Here is a 19,173-nt window from a genome sequence, read left to right as displayed (position 1 = left end):
GGGTATCCAGATTATGGACGCCATCACATTTTTATTATAGAGGTTATTCGCCTCTGTTCGGGTTAGATAAATCTCTTTGGAAGAATCTCTAACCCTATGTGCGGGGATGGAACTCTAACCCAGGTGAGCTGCGTACAAGGTAATCGATTTACCAACTACGCTATGCCCGCCCCCAACGCCATCACATGATTTGTGAAACGAGTCATTCAACTTTTTCACTCGATCAAAACAAACTTGACCATCACACACATAAAAGAACTTTATCAGCTGTTAGAAGAAGAGCTCGCGGGAAATAATCCAGAATTGCGCTCGAAGGAAATAACCATGTGAAGGCAAGAAGATAAAGTGTAAAAAAATGTAAAAAAAATTAGCGAAACCTGAATAAAAGGATTCAAAAGAAACGCTTCCCTGAACGCGAGTAGGCGTGGGCGCTCATGATCGCTGATAACAACTAGTTTACGTTTTTGGCTCTAGTGGAAGTTTTATTTTAATTTATTTCGCCGTTTTTCGGTGAAAAGTGCTTTATTTCGACGTGTGAAAACTTGGCTAGTCTACGGGGAAATTGTGACACTGCGACCTGTGTATAATTCCCTAAAAATGCACGCGCTCACTTCGCCATCTGCGCGCAAGCAGTGGAAAGTGTTCCCCACACTCGTCCCGGTCCTGTGTGTGGGAGTGAGGAAATGGTCTTCCACATTTCTTATTGCGGCAAGTATCCATTCGTTTTGAATAATTCAAGCGTTGAAATGTTCTTCGTTAATTACTTCATATCAGCACCAGATGCCGTATTTTCTGTCACCGACCTGCAGTTTTTTTTTAAGAGAGGCACATACTCCAGCTGCATTCCATGAAATATCGTCTCTTCAGCCACCGGGATATGCACACTCGCCACCAGTCGTGAGGAAGCCCGTAGTCCCCCAACCACAGTCGAATCCTTTCAGCCAGCGATCAGCCGCCGTCCCGGTTCTGTGATGGAGTTGGGAGAGTCTTCAGTAAACCTAGCACAGGTAAGTACAATGCATCTGTGAGCTCTTCCTTGCCTCAAAGCTCTTCGATTTCCAGCCTTGGTCAACGACATGACAAGCTGCTGCTATCCTACCAAAATGTTGGTGATATCAACTCAAACGTTGAGCAATATCGTCTTGTTCTCTCTGTTAAGAGTTATGACATAATTGTCCTCGTCGAAACGTGGTTGAACGATAACAAGCTTTCCAGTCAAGTGTTTCGTCGTGACCGGAGCCCTAGCAATAGCCGAAAATCCACCGGAGCTGGTGTAATAGAAGCAGTTAAGAGCTGTCGAGGTTCAACTTGAACAGGTTTGGACGATTATCGAGCTTGGCGACCGTAAATTGTATTTGTGTGCGTTGTATGTTCCATCCGAACGCGCTCGTGCCATCAAATATGTCGAAGCACACTGCAGCTCGGTTTTTACAATCCTCGAAGATATTAATGCAGTTGATGAAATCTTCTCGAAATGGATTTCTTTATCCAGGATCCGACCATTCCGTTCTCCACCCAGGTGCAGTGAGGCTACTTGGCTACTAGTCTGAAGATGTCAAAACCGCAGTTTAAACTTTTTCCAATGTTCTGGTGTACGTTATTGGCAGCTACGTTCCGAAGAATGTTTACCATCGACCAACCCGCCCTCCATGGCTAACGAGAGACGGCTCAAGTCCAGCAAGAGAGCTGTCCTGCGGAGTTTTACTAATGTCGTTTTTTATTGAAAAACACCGTGGCAGTGGATTGCACTCGTTTTGCACTTCTAGCAGAAATGAAAATGAAACACGTCCGTAACTACCTGCTCTTCTGCTAGAAAATGCAACACCAGTGCAATTCACCGCCCCATAACCCCATAAGTATAAAAAATACCACTCAGAAACTATTACGTCAGTCTCATCCTACATTTAAACGAGTCAACACTGTTTCTTTCGATATCAGCAAATCTTTCGTCGCATCCTAAACGTTTCAGGAAATATGTGAATGACCAGTGCAAGGAATCTGGACTGCCGTCTGTGACTCTCAATGGGAACACAGCTACTACAACACAAGACATATATACTTCTTTCGGAAAAAATCGCGAATGTATTCCGAATGTAGTCCAAGCTTTAGGTGCTATAGATGTCGATACAACGATTATAAGAGCTTCCTCTCGGGTTGAGTCATATTTCGATCCGGGACCCGACGGGTTGCCTTCCGTTATTCTGAAAAGGCATATCGAAGTTTTGATTACTCCACTGGAAATACGCGAACATGTTCCTCATCCATAAAAAGGATAAAAAAGCGAGACGTCAATAATTACTGTGAAGGAACTTCACTGAGTGCTGTCTCGAAGTTGTTCGAGCTGTTGAATATGGAACCCCTTCAGGCTCAATGTAAGCAGTACCTAAGTGACGATCAGGTTCAAGTCTGGACGGTCAACCGCAATCGCAAAAAAGGAGAGGTTTGGAATAAATGGTAGTGTTTAGCAGTGGGTTCGATCTTACCTCACAGACCGAGAGATAGCGGTTGTCATATGAGATTAAAAGACCCCCACCTTCACTTCAGGAATATCTCATGGAAGCCACTTGGGACCGTTTTTGTTTCTGCTGTACTTCTGAGATGTACATCTAGTTGTGAAGAATCCATGATTGTCTTTCGTGAATGATCTCAAGATTTTTCGCTTAATTCGTTCAATCGAAAATTGTGGATTTCTCCAATAGTTGTTTCGAATCTTTACTGAATGGTTTAAGATGAACCGCATGTGAACTCGGCAATATCATTTTGACGCAAGATAGATTTGATTTATTTCAACTACCGTCTACTACAAACAGACATTAAACGCGTCAGTCACGTGAAGGATCTGGGAGTGATTCTGGATTCTCAACTTATGTTTAAACAACACTTATTCTATGCAGTTGGTAAAGCGTCTCGAGCACTAGGATGCATCCTCAGGATAGCCAAAAATTTTGCGGATACCTATTGTCTCAAATCGCTCTACTGCTCTGTATCGCGATCAATCCTAGAATGTTGCTCTGAAGAGTGGAGCCCAAACTGCTTGAGGCTTTGAGAGAATAGAGACCGTAAAGCGTCGCTTTTTATGTTTCATGCTCCGTAGATTACCGTGAAGAGTGCCATTTGAGCCACACGTGCCATTTGAGCCACAGTATTCTGATTTCGGATTCAAAATTAGTTAGGATTTCAGAGTATACAACGCAACGGCAACGCACGGCAACGGATTGAAGATTTGTTCCATCTTTTCTGCTCGTTTTGTGTTTTTAGCGAAGAATCGGTGCGTGGTAGAACTATCTCAACTAAGCTTTCTTTCCCATACTTATAGTCACGGGATTAGGAAAACGGCATCGAGCTTTGGACATATGTAACGACATATGTTGAGCGCTATGTGTTGTTGCAAATAATTTACTAACTTTTATTACAGAGTAAAAGTTAGTAAATTATTTGCAACAACACATAGTGCTCAACATTTTATTGTAGCAGCTTATGTTCTCACGTTGTTTTTTCTTATATACAAAAATTGTGTATCCTTACATTATGTGGAATTAAGCTAATAACCATTCCGACCACTAGAGACTGGAAGTCATCCCACGTTTACCGCAGAAATCGATTCACTTTTCCTGATTAATGGCTTTCCCATAAACCGCACTGTATAAAATCAATCCTACCGGAAGCAATACTCACCTCAGTCTCCCCGTTCTGCTCGAAACCAGTTCGAGCATGAAAATCTGCGGCAAACCACCATCATACCCGGCTATGCACTGCACTTCCACCGAGTTCTGCGTTTGATTGTTTATCGTACAATTTTTCACCGTCGATGGCAATCCTGATAGCGTAGTGAAAAACAGCATATAAAAGCAGAGAAAAACCAGAAAATAGTGAAAATTAAAAATCGATCCAATCGGCGATTCGGAATCTGGAACCCGTACCGGCAAGCACCACTTGGAAGAAGCAGGGCCACTGCTGCAGGCCCACCTCGTTCTGTCCCCAGCAGGTCAGCGTGCCATAGTCCTGATCGGAGACGGGCGTGTAGCTTAGCAGGCTTAGTGAACCGTTTTTAACAAACCGCTCTTTACTGATCTCAAGCGTTTCGCCCGAGTTGTTGAACTTCCAGAAGAACTGCCGTGGAGGCGGATCGGCCTGGACCTCACAGGGAATGTGAAGGGACTCGCTGCGGAAGGCTCCCACAATGATAATTTTTTCCGTTGCGCACACGGGAGCATCTATAGGGAACGAGAGTGAGAGAGAGATAGACAGACGGTAAGTTCTATTAAGCCGTTTCGAATTAACAACTCTTTGCGGGATCGATTGCCTGAAAATCTGTACAGATGGGATTTTTCTCTCTCAAAACAATCGATTTGTGTTCCTATTGGGAAATTTGCCTTTATGTATGCCTAATTATCCCGTGTTCTACTTTATTCCCAGAACGCTAACCAGAAACGTTATGATTTTGGTGTGCTTCGAATTCAGACACTGGAACGTACTGAGTGGCTGTTTTGATTTAGTGGGTATCAGAATCTAAAAAATGTAGTAAAATGTTAATTGAAAGCACATACATTTGTGTTTTTGAGCTTTTTAAAGCATGTTCGGCTAGTAAGGTATTAGAAATACTTTATTCCATTCCATCATTCAACAACCACTATCGAACGCTAATTTGCGGTAGGCTGTAGAAGGTTTGCCATCTTGAACATTAACAGTAGCAGATTGCACCGAATATAGTTTATACCGTTTTACTCTGAGATTGAGTCGGTAACGTTAATGATCATATTTGAATCACTAATGATTCTCTAGACGATATCAGCAAGCACTAAATTCCCACTCAGAGTACGTCTTTGGACTTGAGTTACGTTTGGTTTGCAAAACTCGGTCTGGGTCATAGCATAAGTTTTCCTGATGATTGAAATAACTCGAAAGCATTTGCTGAACATACAGTTTGCGAATTGTTCGACAACGGGGAAGTACTTACACTTGATCCGTAGTGCCAGCTGATTGCTGACTGTTTCACCCTCGGCGTTGATTGCGCTACACGAGTAATTTCCGGACGAGTTACGGTTCACCTTCTGCAGCACCAGGCTCTGGTTCGAGCGAATAACACGGGCGGAAGCGTTGTGAGTTATCATTACGCCCTGTTTTTTTTCGGAAAGAAGAATGGCATGTGGGAGGAGAAAAGCAAGACAAAACAGTCAGTCGATGGAGTAGTAAATTGCACAATTGAGCCGGAATAACACCGGGAAAAGCTTGCCCTTTGGGTTGTAATAAGATTGAAGATTAATAAAAATGAATGTTCGACTGGGGATGAGAAGGAATGGCGATTGTGGAAATATATAAAAATACATAACTCATCGCCGATGGCTTCGTTAGCGTTAGCTCAGCAAATGTTTGAGAATTCATGATGGTCGTTCTACGAACGGAAGTACTATTTGATTTTATATAGAACATGTTTCTAGAATGAAGTACACAATGCTTATAGATTTACAATTACTTTCATAATGAACACCGTTGAGTGTAACACATTTTGAAGATGGGCATAATATAGTAGAAAGACAAAGCTCTCGATGAATAATATTAGATCGTGCCTGAAACCATAGCTTAATTCATCATAATTCAATTTGATTGTTCAGTCAATCATAGCTAAATCTTTACGTGGTTCGGCTAGCCAACCAAAGCGCTGCGCTTCTGTATGTTTGTTGGAAAATCAGCGTTTGTTTGTGTACATGAAAATTGATCCAAAGAAATATTAAAATTTTAAAATCTCTAAATCTGACTTAATTTGAAACAAATCTAATTCTGTACAGTTTTTCTGAAAGGGTTTTGGGAGGGGTTGAAAATAATATATATCTCGTTGATCGACACATTGAAAAGCATTCATATTTTGCCTTACAAAAATGACAATTTTATAAACCTCTTTGCAACAACCTAAATGGATTATTTGGCATCTACATGGTAGTCAAGTCGTTCTGCCAGATGCTGATGAGACGAAGTCTGTTCCCGAAGTCGGAACAAATACCGTTCTTTTATGTCTAACTGCACAGCTAAAAGGCTGCAATTTATTCTAATTAATTAGTCGCAATACAAATTTACATTTTTAGTATTTTCTTCTCTTTTAAGTTGCTGCTTTTTCGTGGAAGGACAATTCCACGTTTTCTACAAAGCAACGTGAACCATTGCCAATCCCGGAGCTGGTTACCGCTTACGACGTACAGAACAGCGAGCCTTACCGCAGGTCTCGGGCACACATTTCTAGCAGTTTGAACTGGCGCGTGCCTCAGCTGTCCGCACTTGTCCGGAAAAATCTCTAGGATACGTTCTCGTTCCTATCGGTTCCTCGTATGTTCGTCGACCATAACGACTAGATTCCAATGATTTGACTGCATCGTACCATTTCGTACGCCTGGTCAACACAAACCCACCTTTGCTAGAAATCGTCTGTGACGTTCTTGGCGAGATTCTAGGTGTCTCGAAGAATGTTTCCTTTTATTTCAGGTTCGCTTACTGACGTGAATGACTCGTGGTCTGCAGCTTCCAGAAGAACGTACGTTTACAGCCGCGAATTCATAACGCTTTCGGTGTTCAATATATTCGTTTCTAATACCTCATCGCTAGGATGCCGGGCACTATCCGATACATTTCCTATTTCCTTCCGATAGCTGGCGGTTGACTTCGAAAAAGTTTATACCACTATCGAAGAAAACCTCCAGTGATGCTCTCGCCTGACCACAAATCTCCTATAGGCCATTACGTAGGAGATTGTTGAAAGACTTTAAGCTAGCTCCAGATGAACCACCTGTACTGTAAAACAGGTAAGCAAGCAGATCAATATTTTCACCACGCTACGGCCGACTTTGACTTCGAAGGGCCCCATGTAGTCGGCGCCGTATGTAAACTGCCGAACGAATGAGATTAGGTGTTCCTTGGGAAGTGGTGTCATCAGCGGGGGCACTAGAACAGCTTTCTGTATTATACAGTACTGACAACTCGTGCCAATTTTGCATATGACTAACGAAGCTTCGGTATGTAGAACTTCTGCCGTAGTTTGTTGTACACTGTTTCTCCGTTGACGTTAAGAAATCGTTAGTGGAAGTAATTTACCGGAAGAACAGTTATACGATGCTTCATGGTTCAACGATGGGCAATATTACGGAGTACCATGCTGCCTATGGAATATGTTGCGCTTTTCCAATCCAACTTCGTACCCGTACGACCCTGTGTTCATCGGAAAACGGACGCAGTGAATTCCATTTGTGAACGCTTCCTCTGCCTTCACGAACTTGTCTTGATCTGGACTTTGTCTTCGATGTTTACTACTGCTAATTTGCTGTCAGCATCCTATCGCCCAGTGAAAGTGGGCTATCGTTCGAATTAAATGATTCTAACTTGAAAAGCGTTCGACTTGTACTATCTCCGACGTCAGATGCACAGTTACCGTTCGTATTTCTTCGATTGACGAATCTGCTTAATCTTCTTTGTTCGATTGCATTATTATTATTTTTGTAGGAACAGACCTTTAACTCAACGATACTCCGGTTCGAACGATGGTCCAGAATTCCACTTGATGGCATTATCAACTACGTTGATCTTCGAAGGGACGTGGCGCCACTCGTCTACGTTGGTGAGTGAAAGAATTTCGCCGACTCGGAATAATACGAATTGGTGATGTCGGCGATTGTCCGAACAAAGCCACACCAGAACTAAGCTAGAGTCCGTCCAGAGGTAGAGTTTGTGTAAGTTGAGAGTAAGTGACGAACAAACATTGTTGGGATTGAGGGTGCACGAAGTGAAGCGACTTTAGTTTTTGATGCTACTAGCGAACACCGACTACTGCCGCTATGTGCCATTCTCTAATAAGCTACACACGTGCATGAGGCTACGCTAACATAGATTTCGTCCACTTCTGGCGCCGTAAGAAGCAACGCTGTACTTGCATTTCATCAATCGTCTCGTACAGCTCGATTCATCTAGAATCGATTCGATTCTACTACACAGTTTGATCCCGTTCTCCAAATTACTTGCTTCACGATTTTCCCCTGAGCTACGAAGCACGCCACAAATCTCAAAGGGTAGTACAGCTTCATTATGGTCCGTAGCTTCTGTCTCTTTGTTGGAACAATTTGGCGTCTGCCCGAAACGTCTATGACCCTAGTACGACCCGGTCGAAGGTGAAGCGATCTGCTTATGGAACTCACACTACACACTAGACGCGCTCATGCGTGTTCATTATCCAGTACTAGTGACTCGCTGTCTGGCGAACTAGTTTCCCCGAGGTAGTCGAGAACATTCTCCGAGTTAGACAAAATTTTGCCGAATTAAAGGCCTGATGCAGCGTGGATAAACTGCACTTGTTTGATAAGCCTTACTGCTACTTCTACCGAGTAGACACTGTTAAAGAAGTCATCTACATAATGGCTGTAGATGATTGCGTTTTCCGCTTGAGGATATGATTTCGCGTATTCGAGAGTGTTTTTATTCTTAACGAACTGTGTCGTGCATGGAGAGCTGGTTGCCGCGAATATAGCAATGACAATTGACAATGTATATCCGAACTTCGTATCATTACTTTCGCTAATAAAATTTTAGGTACCTAGTCATCAACTAAAAATTCATAATTTATTTCAAGAACAATCGTTTAGGACAAACTATGCTAAAAGTAGCCCCGTCAATAGAATGATGCGTCATTACAATAAAAATTGTGAAATAATTTACCTTTCCATGTCTACAAAACAAATTAAATTTGAACTTAGCTGTAGAAATAATGTATAGTATATGTATAAGTAAATATTTTAATACCATTCTATGTAGTCTACATATGCTTGACTTCATCAGACGGACTGATACGGCATTCGAAGCACTGCGATCACTTGACCTCTTTCCGGTTGAGAATTTTCGGGAACATCTCTTGGATATCAGGATACGCTACGATCTTGCCTTCCCTAAATCGCAATAAAACGTTCACTAGCGATATGATTAAATCCGGGCCCTTGAGAAGCATACCGTTGAATACAACTCCACCAGCCTTCGCTGCTGCATCCCACTCTAGTCGATTTTTACTAGGTTTCTTAGGATTCGTCACCACCCTTAACGGAAGGTACCACATGGCATGTGTTAGTCAGCTCTTCATGCGATACTTTGCGGATGTACTGCTTCTGTTCGTAGTTCCGTTCAGCCTTCTCGGCAGCTATGGATCTTTTGCCAGTCGTTCTCCAAACCTTCAATCTGCTGATCGTGATTAGCTAGCTCTCCGGGAAGTTCATGTCGTGCTTTCGTCAGAGCAGACCCGCTTCCATACGAGGTCCCCTTCGTATCATAGTTTCTTCCAGGATAATGCGCGCTCGCTTCTCCCCCTCAGCTTCAAGTTTCTGAACCGAAGCGACATCTTCAAATGCGAAACAATTTTCGCATCGAATGGTGTAAGTTTCTGTAAGTTTGCTGAGTTCGAGCTGCTACTGGTTCGCTGTTGCTGCCCTTCAAACTTGTCAATAGCCGTACATGTTCAAGCCCGCAGATCATACCGGGTTTGCATCGACATAGCTTGCCATGGAAAATTCTTTGATGTGACCTTGAAGATGTCTGAACGTACTCGACAGTCCTGTATAGTCTAACGTTTAAGCTCTAGTTCCCGTAACGTCCGTACGTTGGCTAGCTGAAACATTTCCGTATGTTCAGATTTTTCATGAAAAAATCGCATATCGATGGTGACTTTCGCATTATTGTCCCACAATCGCATAGCACTTTTTAACAAAAGAACATAGCATAGCGTACCGTTGGAAATTTCTTTTTTTCTAACCACTAAAAAAACGAAAATTGGTTGAAAAGTGTCGGTGCAGCTAATTTTTACGTGCTGAAAGTCCCGAAAAATGTTTTTTTTGCTATAAATCAAGATTTTGAGGATATACAAGTTGTTGCATAATACTGCATTTTAAATATATAATTTTGTATTGCATTTGATGAGATCTACAACCTACGCTAGGTCATTTGAAAAGTACAAAATCACTGTGGCATCACATTTTTGTCAATTACAGAGTTAGCGCGATAGACGACAGATGATAGACGACAGACGACAGACAACAGACGACAGACGACAGACGACAGACGACAGACGACAGACGACAGACGACAGACGACAGACGACAGACGACAGACGACAGACGACAGACGACAGACGACAGACGACAGACGACAGACGACAGACGACAGACGACAGACGACAGACGACAGACGACAGATGACAGACGAAAGACGACAGACGAAAGACGACAGACGAAAGACGACAGACGACAGACGACAGACGACAGACGACATACGACAGACGACAGACGACAGACGACAGACGACAGCCGACAGACGACAGCCGACAGACGACAGACGACAGACGACAGACGACAGACGACAGACGACAGACGACAGACGACAGACGACAGACGACAGACGACAGACGACAGATGATAGACGACAGATGATAGACGACAGACGACAGACGACAGACGACAGACGACAGACGACAGACGACAGACGACAGACGACAGACGACAGACGACAGACGACAGACGACAGACGACAGACGACAGACGACAGACGACAGACGACAGACGACAGACGACAGACGACAGACGACAGACGACAGACGACAGACGACAGACGACAGACGACAGACGACAGACGACAGACGACAGACGACAGACGACAGACGACAGACGACAGACGACAGACGACAGACGACAGACGACAGACGACAGACGACAGACGACAGACGACAGACGACAGACGACAGACGACAGACGACAGACGACAGACGACAGACGACAGACGACAGACGACAGACGACAGACGACAGACGACAGACGACAGACGACAGACGACAGACGACAGACGACAGACGACAGACGACAGACGACAGACGACAGACGACAGACGACAGGCGACAGACGACAGACGACAGACGACAGACGACAGACGACAGACGACAGACGACAGACGACAGACGACAGACGACAGACGACAGACGACAGACGACAGACGACAGACGACAGACGACAGACGACAGACAACAGACGACAGACGACAGACGACAGACGACAGACGACAGACGACAGACGACAGACGACAAACGACAGAGGACAGAGGACAGACGACGGACGACAGACGACAGACGACAAACAACAGACGACGGGTTCAGGACTATCTGTGCAAGGTTCTGAAAAGTTACTTCCAGAACCGACTACTGGTCTACGAAACGAACATGGGGCAGAGGTCGATTAGTGTCACGGCGGGAGTACATCAGAGCTCCACACTCCGCCCAACTCTCTGGAATATTACAATGGAAAGATAACACCGGAACTGCCCAGGGGAGTGAAGATTGTCGGCTTTGCATATGATGTTGTCCTAATGATAACGTGCTGAGACCCTTGAGGACGTGGAAATGTTAACGGCAGAGACAATAGGCATCGTGGGAACCTGGATGGCTGACGTCAAGTTGCAGCTAGCTCACCACGAGACCGAGGTAGTGCTGATCAGCAACCGTGAAAAAGTCCAGTGTGTCGAGATCAGCTTCGGGGGACCATCCATCCCATCGATGCGTGCGTTGAAGTACCTGGGTGTGATGGTCGTCAATCGGTTAAATTACAGCCATGTCGACTATGTATGTGAGAAGGCTGCGAGAACAACACAGTTTTTGTCAGAACACGGATGCTTCCGGATGTACCTGCATATTGTTTGTTTATTTGTTGTACCGTCACCAACAGACCCCTTGGCCCCAATGGTGGTTACTTAAACTAATTACATTTCAGAATACGAATAATTTTAGTTTTTATCGAATTCCTTGTCAGGTTGAAGTCAAACGCCGTCGCCACACTGTTAAACACACGCTGGAGTCCGGTAACAGCGCCCTGGCGCCCATAGTTAGTTCTCCTGAATGGGACTCGCAGAAGAGAGTTATTGCGCAGAGCTCGAACGCGAGCTTGAAGATCGAGGCGTCCGAGGATTGTAGGGCAATCCACCCTGGCAGACAGTAAGTCCGAGACGAACAGGGCTCGAGAGCAGTCCCTCCGGATGCTTAGAGTATCGAGCTGTATTAACTGACAACGGTTTTCGTAGCTCGGCAGCTGAAATCTGTTTTGCCAAGGAAGATGTCGGAGTGCAAAGCGTATGAACCGGCGTTGGACGGCCTCGATTCTGTCGACACCGTTCTGGTAGTAAGGGTTCCAAACAGCAGAACAATATTCCAGTGTTGAGCGAACCAGCGCACAATAGAGAGATTTTAAACAGTATACGTCCTTAAAGTTTTTCGCTATTCGAAAGATGAACCCAAGCTGTCTTGAAGCCTTATCCACAATGGATGATGTATGTGGTTTGAACGTTAGTGCCGAATCCATGATGACTCCGAGATCCTTGACGTTAGAGTGTCTTGGAATACTCGAGTCGAAGAGATGGTAGTTAAACTGAATCGGATGGCGTTTCCGCGTGAACGTAACGATTGAGCATTTGCTCGGGTTTAAAACCATTCTGTTTAGATCACACCACGTACTAAAGCTGTCCAATTCCCTCTGAAGAAGCTCGGCATCGGTTTTATCCCGTATTTGTTGAAAAATTTTCATGTCGTCGGCAAAAGAAAGGCGGGGTCCTTGTAATTTGATGTTGACGTCATTAAAGTAGAGGAGGAATATCACTGGACCGAGATGGCTTCCTTGTGGGATACCGGATGTAGCGAAGAATGGTGTAGATAGACAGTCCTTAATGCTGATTTGGAGCTGCCTTCCTTCGAGGTAGGAACGAAACCAGCGCAGAAGTTGTCCATGAATACCGAGTTTGTCCAGCTTCGCTATTGCGATATCATGATTGATTTTGTCGAAGGCCGCAGATAGATCCATGTAAATAGCATCGGTTTGCAATCCGTCAGCGAATCCATCCATTGCATATGTTGTGAACGAGAGCAGGTTAGTCGTTGTCGATCGTTTAGGCATAAATCCGTGTTGATCGTCTGCAATGTAGTGTTTGCAGTGAAAGAAAAGAGGGTCTAAGACAACCAGCTCGAATAGTTTTGATACTGCACTTAAACACGAGATTCCTCGATAATTGTCAATGTTCGATTTGTTTCCTTTTTTGTGAACTGGAAACATGTGCGCTGCTTTCCAGCAGGAAGGGAATATTCCAGTATTGAGTGATAGCACAAAGACTCGCCGAAGTGGTTCAAGAAGCCCGCTGATGCACTTTTTGACAAAAATCGAAGGAACGCCATCTGGACCCGGGGAACTAGATGCTTTCAGCTTGGAATTTGCTGCAAGAATGGCAGCATTATCGACACAAATTCGGTTGATGGTTCGTCCTAGAGAAGGAGTTAGATTTGAAGCGGCAGCGACTTGTTGTGGGGAAAGGTTCTCGTCGGAAAAAACGCTTGAAAATTTGTCGGAAAACAATTGGCAAATTTCCTTAGTGTCGGTGCCTAAAACTCCATTTAATGACATACAAGATGGTAACCCGGATTCTTTTCGCTGCTCGTTCACATATTTCCAAAACGACTTGGGCTTGGATTTCAGTTGACGTTCGACGTTTCGCTGATATCTAAAAAAGGCACGTCTGCTTTGCTGTTTGTATTCGTGGTTGAGTTGAAAGTAGTGGTTTCGTAATGCAAGTGTCTTATGCTTCGAGAACTTTTTAAATGCGGCTCGTTTGGCAGTTTTTAATCGTCTAAGCACTGTTGATTGCCAGGGAGGGTGTTGATTTGTGCTGACTGTTCGTTTTGGCACATGACGGTCGATTAGGTAGTTAAGAATATTAGAAAACGTCATCGCTGCTTCGTTCGCGTCATCATTGTTAAGATTTTCGTCCCAATTTATATCCAACAGCGTGCTAACGATGCTGTCGTAGTCAGCGTTTTTAAAATCGTAGACGATAGAGCTTGAGACGTCTTCAAAACTCACTCCTAGGTTACCAGCGAGTACAAGATGTAGTGGGGGATGATGGCGCACATGCTGGACTAAAGGTGTCGGTGCGGCGCAGCAGTACGGAGCGTAGTCCCGGGCACTTACAAAGCAGAGGTCCAATGTACGTCCGTTCTCGTTGATGATATTATTAATTTGCCGAAGAGTTGCGCTACTGTAGTTGTCCAAGATACAACTGGCATTGTTGATAAGCACAGATTTTTCGATATCCAATCGTAGAAATCCGTTACTTGCTGGGCACCAGGTCAAGCCAGGTAAGTTAAAGTCGCCCAGTATAACAATATCATCAGATGGGGCAGCGATCGAGGTGATGAAAGAAACGGAGGAAAGATGTACATCGATCAGGCTGTAATCACGAATTCGGTCAGGTGGAAAATACACGACACACAGGAAGAGATTGCGATCGGCAAGTTTCACTGATATCCACACTTGCTCGGAGCTCTCCCACCGCTCATCGTTGATCACTCGGGCTTTTATACCATGGCGAACGGCGATGAGTACACCACCACCTGATGTCTTGCGGCTGTTGAGGGCATTGCGATCACAGCGGAAGACATCAAATGTTGAACCAAACACCTGGTGAGACAGAGTACGGTTGTTGAGCCACGTCTCGGTTAAGGCGATGACGTCATAACAGCAGCCCGTGGTCGCGAGCAAATAGCTGTCCGTTGATGAATTTAAGCCACCAACATTCTGGTAGTAAATCTCGATGTTATTGGATGACGGATCAGGTTCTGCAGAGGGCGAATCAACTGCATCGCGCTCCAGAATGCAGCGATCATCATCGGCGACAGAAATAGTTGACATCTCGTCACAAGATGTTAGAGCAAAAGGCAAATTACTGGAAGCGAAGAATACATCAGCGCTTGAAGTGTTCGGATCAGATGTATACTTGCCATTTGTGGCGGGTTGGAAGACCCTTTCACCCATCCCACACACAGGACCGGGACGACTGATGATCGCTGGCTGCAATTGCTCGACTGTGGCGGGGGGCTCGAGGGCTTCCATAGTGCCAACTGCGGTGCGTCCCAGTATGCGTTGAACCCCGATGGAGCGATGCGGAGAGCAGGAACGGGACGGTAGTAGCTTACGGCGAGTGTTGGACGATGAACTAGAAGCGTGAATCGGTTTAACCGTTGTATCGTTACAATTTGTATAATACTTGCCGAGAAAGGCGGCTTGGAAGACCCCTTCTCCACCCACACATACAGGACCGGGACGACTGCTGAACGCTGGCTGCAAGGGCTCGACTGTAGCGGGGGATCGAGGGCTTCCATTGTACCAACTGCATTGCGTCCCAGTATGCGATCAGCGTCGACACTCCTTCACAATGGCGGTGTAGCTTGGTATAGTGGCATTGCCAATCGTTGCGGAGTCCTCTGTAGGGTTGATGGGCCGGGTTGACTTAGCGGAATACATGCGACTTCCGAAGGCGTAGGAAAATCAGTCGGTGGGCACCAAATGTTCTGGGTACGGCTATCCTCAAATTCCCTGAACAATATGCCTTGCGGCCATGTGTCAGGGTTAAGAGCTGCTTCACGGTACTTTGGGTGAACTCCAACTTTGAAAGATATGAAGTTCAGAGTACTGACGTCTATGCCTTTTTTAACAAGCGGAATGACCTTTATTTCCTCGTTGCAGTTTAGCCCTTCTTTGGACATTTTTTCGACTGTCTCCTTGCTAACGCTGGGATGAAAGCGGGAAAGATACATCCAGAGCAACGGAGTGGGAGGAGGAACCGTGAGAATGTTGCTATTATCGACTAGCTTTCGACCGCCGACAAGAATACTGCTCGGATCAGGACCATCCTCGCGACGACGTTTCTGAGGTGGTCGAGATGTACCGGAATTTGGCCGGACTGGAGTGGCTGTTGAAACCTTTCTGGCGAGGTGCGAAATTTGCTGGTTATTTTTTGATAACTCTGCCTTTAGTTCAGCACAGACGTCATCCGTTTTCCCAGCGATAGCAGCGATAACACATCCAAGCGAGGAAACGGTGTCGCGAAAGCGAGCAAACTTCATCAACTTGACACATTCATTGCACATCCAAAATAAATTTGGATTTTCGGCAAGTTTTTTCAAGAACGGCTTGTTGAGTTGTTTACCGCACTGCATATGCACCACATTTTTGCAAAATCCCATGCACTCGATAAAGTCATCGTCCGATTTGACGGTTTTCGCGCAGTGATCGCATGCACTTGTCATAATGCCGATTTTCTACCCGCCCTAGATCCGACTTTTCGTTTTCGTCTCACTGTGCGCCAAGTTATGGTGGGAAATACTTTCCTCTACTCGCGTGCAGATGGCGAAATGAGCGCGTGAATTTTTTGTGGGTAATTACACACAGGTCCGGTGATGTAAACAATCTCGATTTTCACTGGACTTTTTCACGACACAAAACAAAATTTGTAGAAAACACTTTAAAACTTCACAATACCAAGGGCGCAAACAAAATTTAAGATCGACTGATACGATAAACGACGATTAAACGGCACAAATCACGTCAAATATTAAAAAAATAACTGGAGCGATCAACACAAACAACTAATCGGTGAAAATACACTGAACCAAAAAATATCGTACAATATCGTCGAAGAGATGTGCCACGACGAGCATATCTGGGACGCAGTCAATAGAGTAGTTACGAGTATACTATCCGAGCTCCAGCGGAAGTAGCGAAGGGACCAACCAAGTAGCACCATTGGTTAGAACGGCGCCGGGAAACCACAAATCGGGTTTCGGGAGAAATTCCGCCGCCGGGGAACTCTTCGACGGCGTAGACTAGGTCCATCGCCGGGGACCAGTTGAGTAGTACGGGATATAGCACCGGGCTTGGGTCGTCGGGGCGCCAGTGAACCGGTTGTCAGGCTTTACCGGAATCGCCGGACTGACCTCGACACCTACCGGGTAGCTCGTGAGTAGGCTAGATCCCCCGCTGGAGATTAGACCGAGTGAACCGCGTCGAATAGCTAGAAGTGAGTCGTTAGGGCGCCAGTGAACCGGAAGCTACGCTCCACCCGGAATCGCTGGATGGACCTTAGTATCTACTGGCTGGCCGGTTGAGTAGACTAGGTGCAACGCTGGGGTCTAGGCCGAGTAGACCAAGCGGGGAGCTTAATTGCTCACAGAAACGTACATCGGTATCGGGAGCAATCTATCGCCGGGGAATTCACCGTGGACTACCCGACAGAATCGTGATAAAAAGAGGAGCTAATTGGCTCACGAAACAAACACTGGTACCGAAGGAAATTCCGTTGTCGGGCAACTCTCAGTCGGAGTAGGATAATATCTAAGTTGATCTCGATAAAGCTGGAAGCTAAATGGGTCAAGGAAGCGGGTATCGGTGTCGGGAGAAATTTCTCCGTCGGGAAACTATCGGTCAGAGTAGGGTAAGTTCACCGTTGGGCACTATCCAAGTAGATCGTGATAAGGTCGGGGGCTGAATGACTCACGGAAATATGAGCTAAATGGCTCAAGGAATCAGCACCTAAACGGCTCACGGGACGAGAGCTAATGGCGACGTAATAGATGGAGACAAGAACTAAGAGAAGAATCGAAAGGTAAATCAAAGCTCATAGGTCGAGCCACTCCATGAACTAAGTGAGGCTCCGAGATACGCAGAAGAAAGAGGTGCGATGAAAGCACAACGATCCCCCCCACGAAGTAATACCTTGACGTAGTTCCGTGAGGAAGAAGGGCGTGAAAAGTAAGGATTGTTTTTAGTGGTTAGGCACGAACGTGAGTCGTGAGTCCCACATAGTTCCAATACACTACACGCCAGGCTTTTGAAACTTTTTACTATATAAAAGAGACGAGAGACGACAGATGACATACAGAGTACGAAAGGCAGTAATGAATATTTACGAATAAGAGGATTCGGTCAAGGTGTACAAGGGAGTAAATGAGTGTCATCAATATCAAAGCTGGTTAAAGATCACTTTAATTTATATATTTATGTGGTTAGATCTCTACCTTAGCACTCCTTTGTGCGAGATGGGCAGAATATATAACATTAGAGCGTTGAGGAATTTGCGTTTCGATTTCGTCTCGTTAGAAGCAGACACTGGTTTTTTGGATCAGCGTCTATATGGCGACTCAATGTAAGCTACTAATGAGATGAATTCGAAACATAAATTGCTCAACTTACTATTCACATATTATTTTCACATAAATATTCCGCAGGAAAAAATATGTATATCTATACAACAAACTATACTACGACACCTTGGTCATCAATAATATATCATTCATATGTCATGCAACGATAGTGACACCAATTATATCGACTATTCTCTCTACTACAGCAACAACGGCTTTAAGTGTAACCATTCATCGGTCTTTCTTCGTGACACATTTATCGTTGTTTGTTGACAAACCCCTAAAGAAAGCATATGAGAATTGGAGCAAAATGTGGTTGGGAATGTGGGAAAAGGGTCACTCCTCGAGTTGGCCGTGAGAGCACGCTGCTCGTAAATAACACTTACGTCGTGTAGCCAGTGCAATTTCCTCCATGGAGGATTCGCCTGGACGTGACACTCGAAGTAAACATCGTCACTATCCTTGATGTCTTCCGCCGAGAGTGTCGATCCGAGCCGTAGCGAAACAATTGGTGGATCTGTTGAAGAGATGAAAATAAAAAAAAATCTAGAATTCATGTACAAACATACGTATAGAAAAGAACGCAAGTACCCTCTGCATGATAAGTGCGGACGTAGGTACTGTGATTCAGGATCAAAATGTGCGGTGGCCGGAAGGACGCCTAGTGTCGATGGGAATGAGAGAATGATTTTCTGCAGCCCGTTTGTCATTTGAAATATGAAATAGAGCGGGCTGTGCTGGGCTTGGGCGATGTTTCCGAACATGGAATCCAATGAAAGTATAAATCAAGAAAGCTAATCTCGTAAAGCGTCACTGAGCAACGTTAACGACATGTAGCGGGTGGAGGGGACGGGTGTGTGGAGATGATGGTGAAAGTTTATTTTGAGCCCAGAAAGTTTTGGAGTAAAATGGTCTCTTAAAGAAAGTTTGGTTATAGTTTGCCAGTTTTTCTAGCAGTGGATGTCTGCTCGAAACACAAATGACTGCTGATGAGAATCAAGTATAAACTTGGGACGTAAAATTTCAATTGAGATTTCAATAGCAAAATAGTTTGTTGGTTTTCCATAATATGTTTGATTGATTTTTATCTTGCGGAATAAATTCAAAACATGCAATTTGCGGTTACCAGTTATTCTGATTATTCAATATTGATT

General features: G+C 44.8%; 1 protein-coding gene across 1 annotated transcript in view; it reads right to left on the bottom strand.

Annotated features, from left to right (window-relative positions):
• The window catches only part of LOC131679859 (CD166 antigen-like), a 185,875-nt gene that overhangs the window by 43,534 nt on the left and 123,168 nt on the right, over nucleotides 1–19,173 (bottom strand). Inside the window, exons 5-8 of the mRNA XM_058960609.1 lie at nucleotides 18,406–18,536; nucleotides 4,958–5,117; nucleotides 3,921–4,214; nucleotides 3,676–3,817 (exon numbers count right to left, since the gene is read on the bottom strand). Of these exons, the coding sequence (XP_058816592.1) occupies nucleotides 3,676–3,817; nucleotides 3,921–4,214; nucleotides 4,958–5,117; nucleotides 18,406–18,536 (727 nt within the window). The remainder of the gene's footprint in view (nucleotides 1–3,675; nucleotides 3,818–3,920; nucleotides 4,215–4,957; nucleotides 5,118–18,405; nucleotides 18,537–19,173) is intronic.

The sequence above is a fragment of the Topomyia yanbarensis genome, chromosome 2 (genome assembly GCF_030247195.1).
Source record: "Topomyia yanbarensis strain Yona2022 chromosome 2, ASM3024719v1, whole genome shotgun sequence".
Taxonomy (NCBI): domain Eukaryota; kingdom Metazoa; phylum Arthropoda; class Insecta; order Diptera; family Culicidae; genus Topomyia; species Topomyia yanbarensis.
The sequence above is the reverse complement of the archived record's forward strand: the minus strand, read 5'-3'. Positions and strand labels throughout refer to the sequence as shown.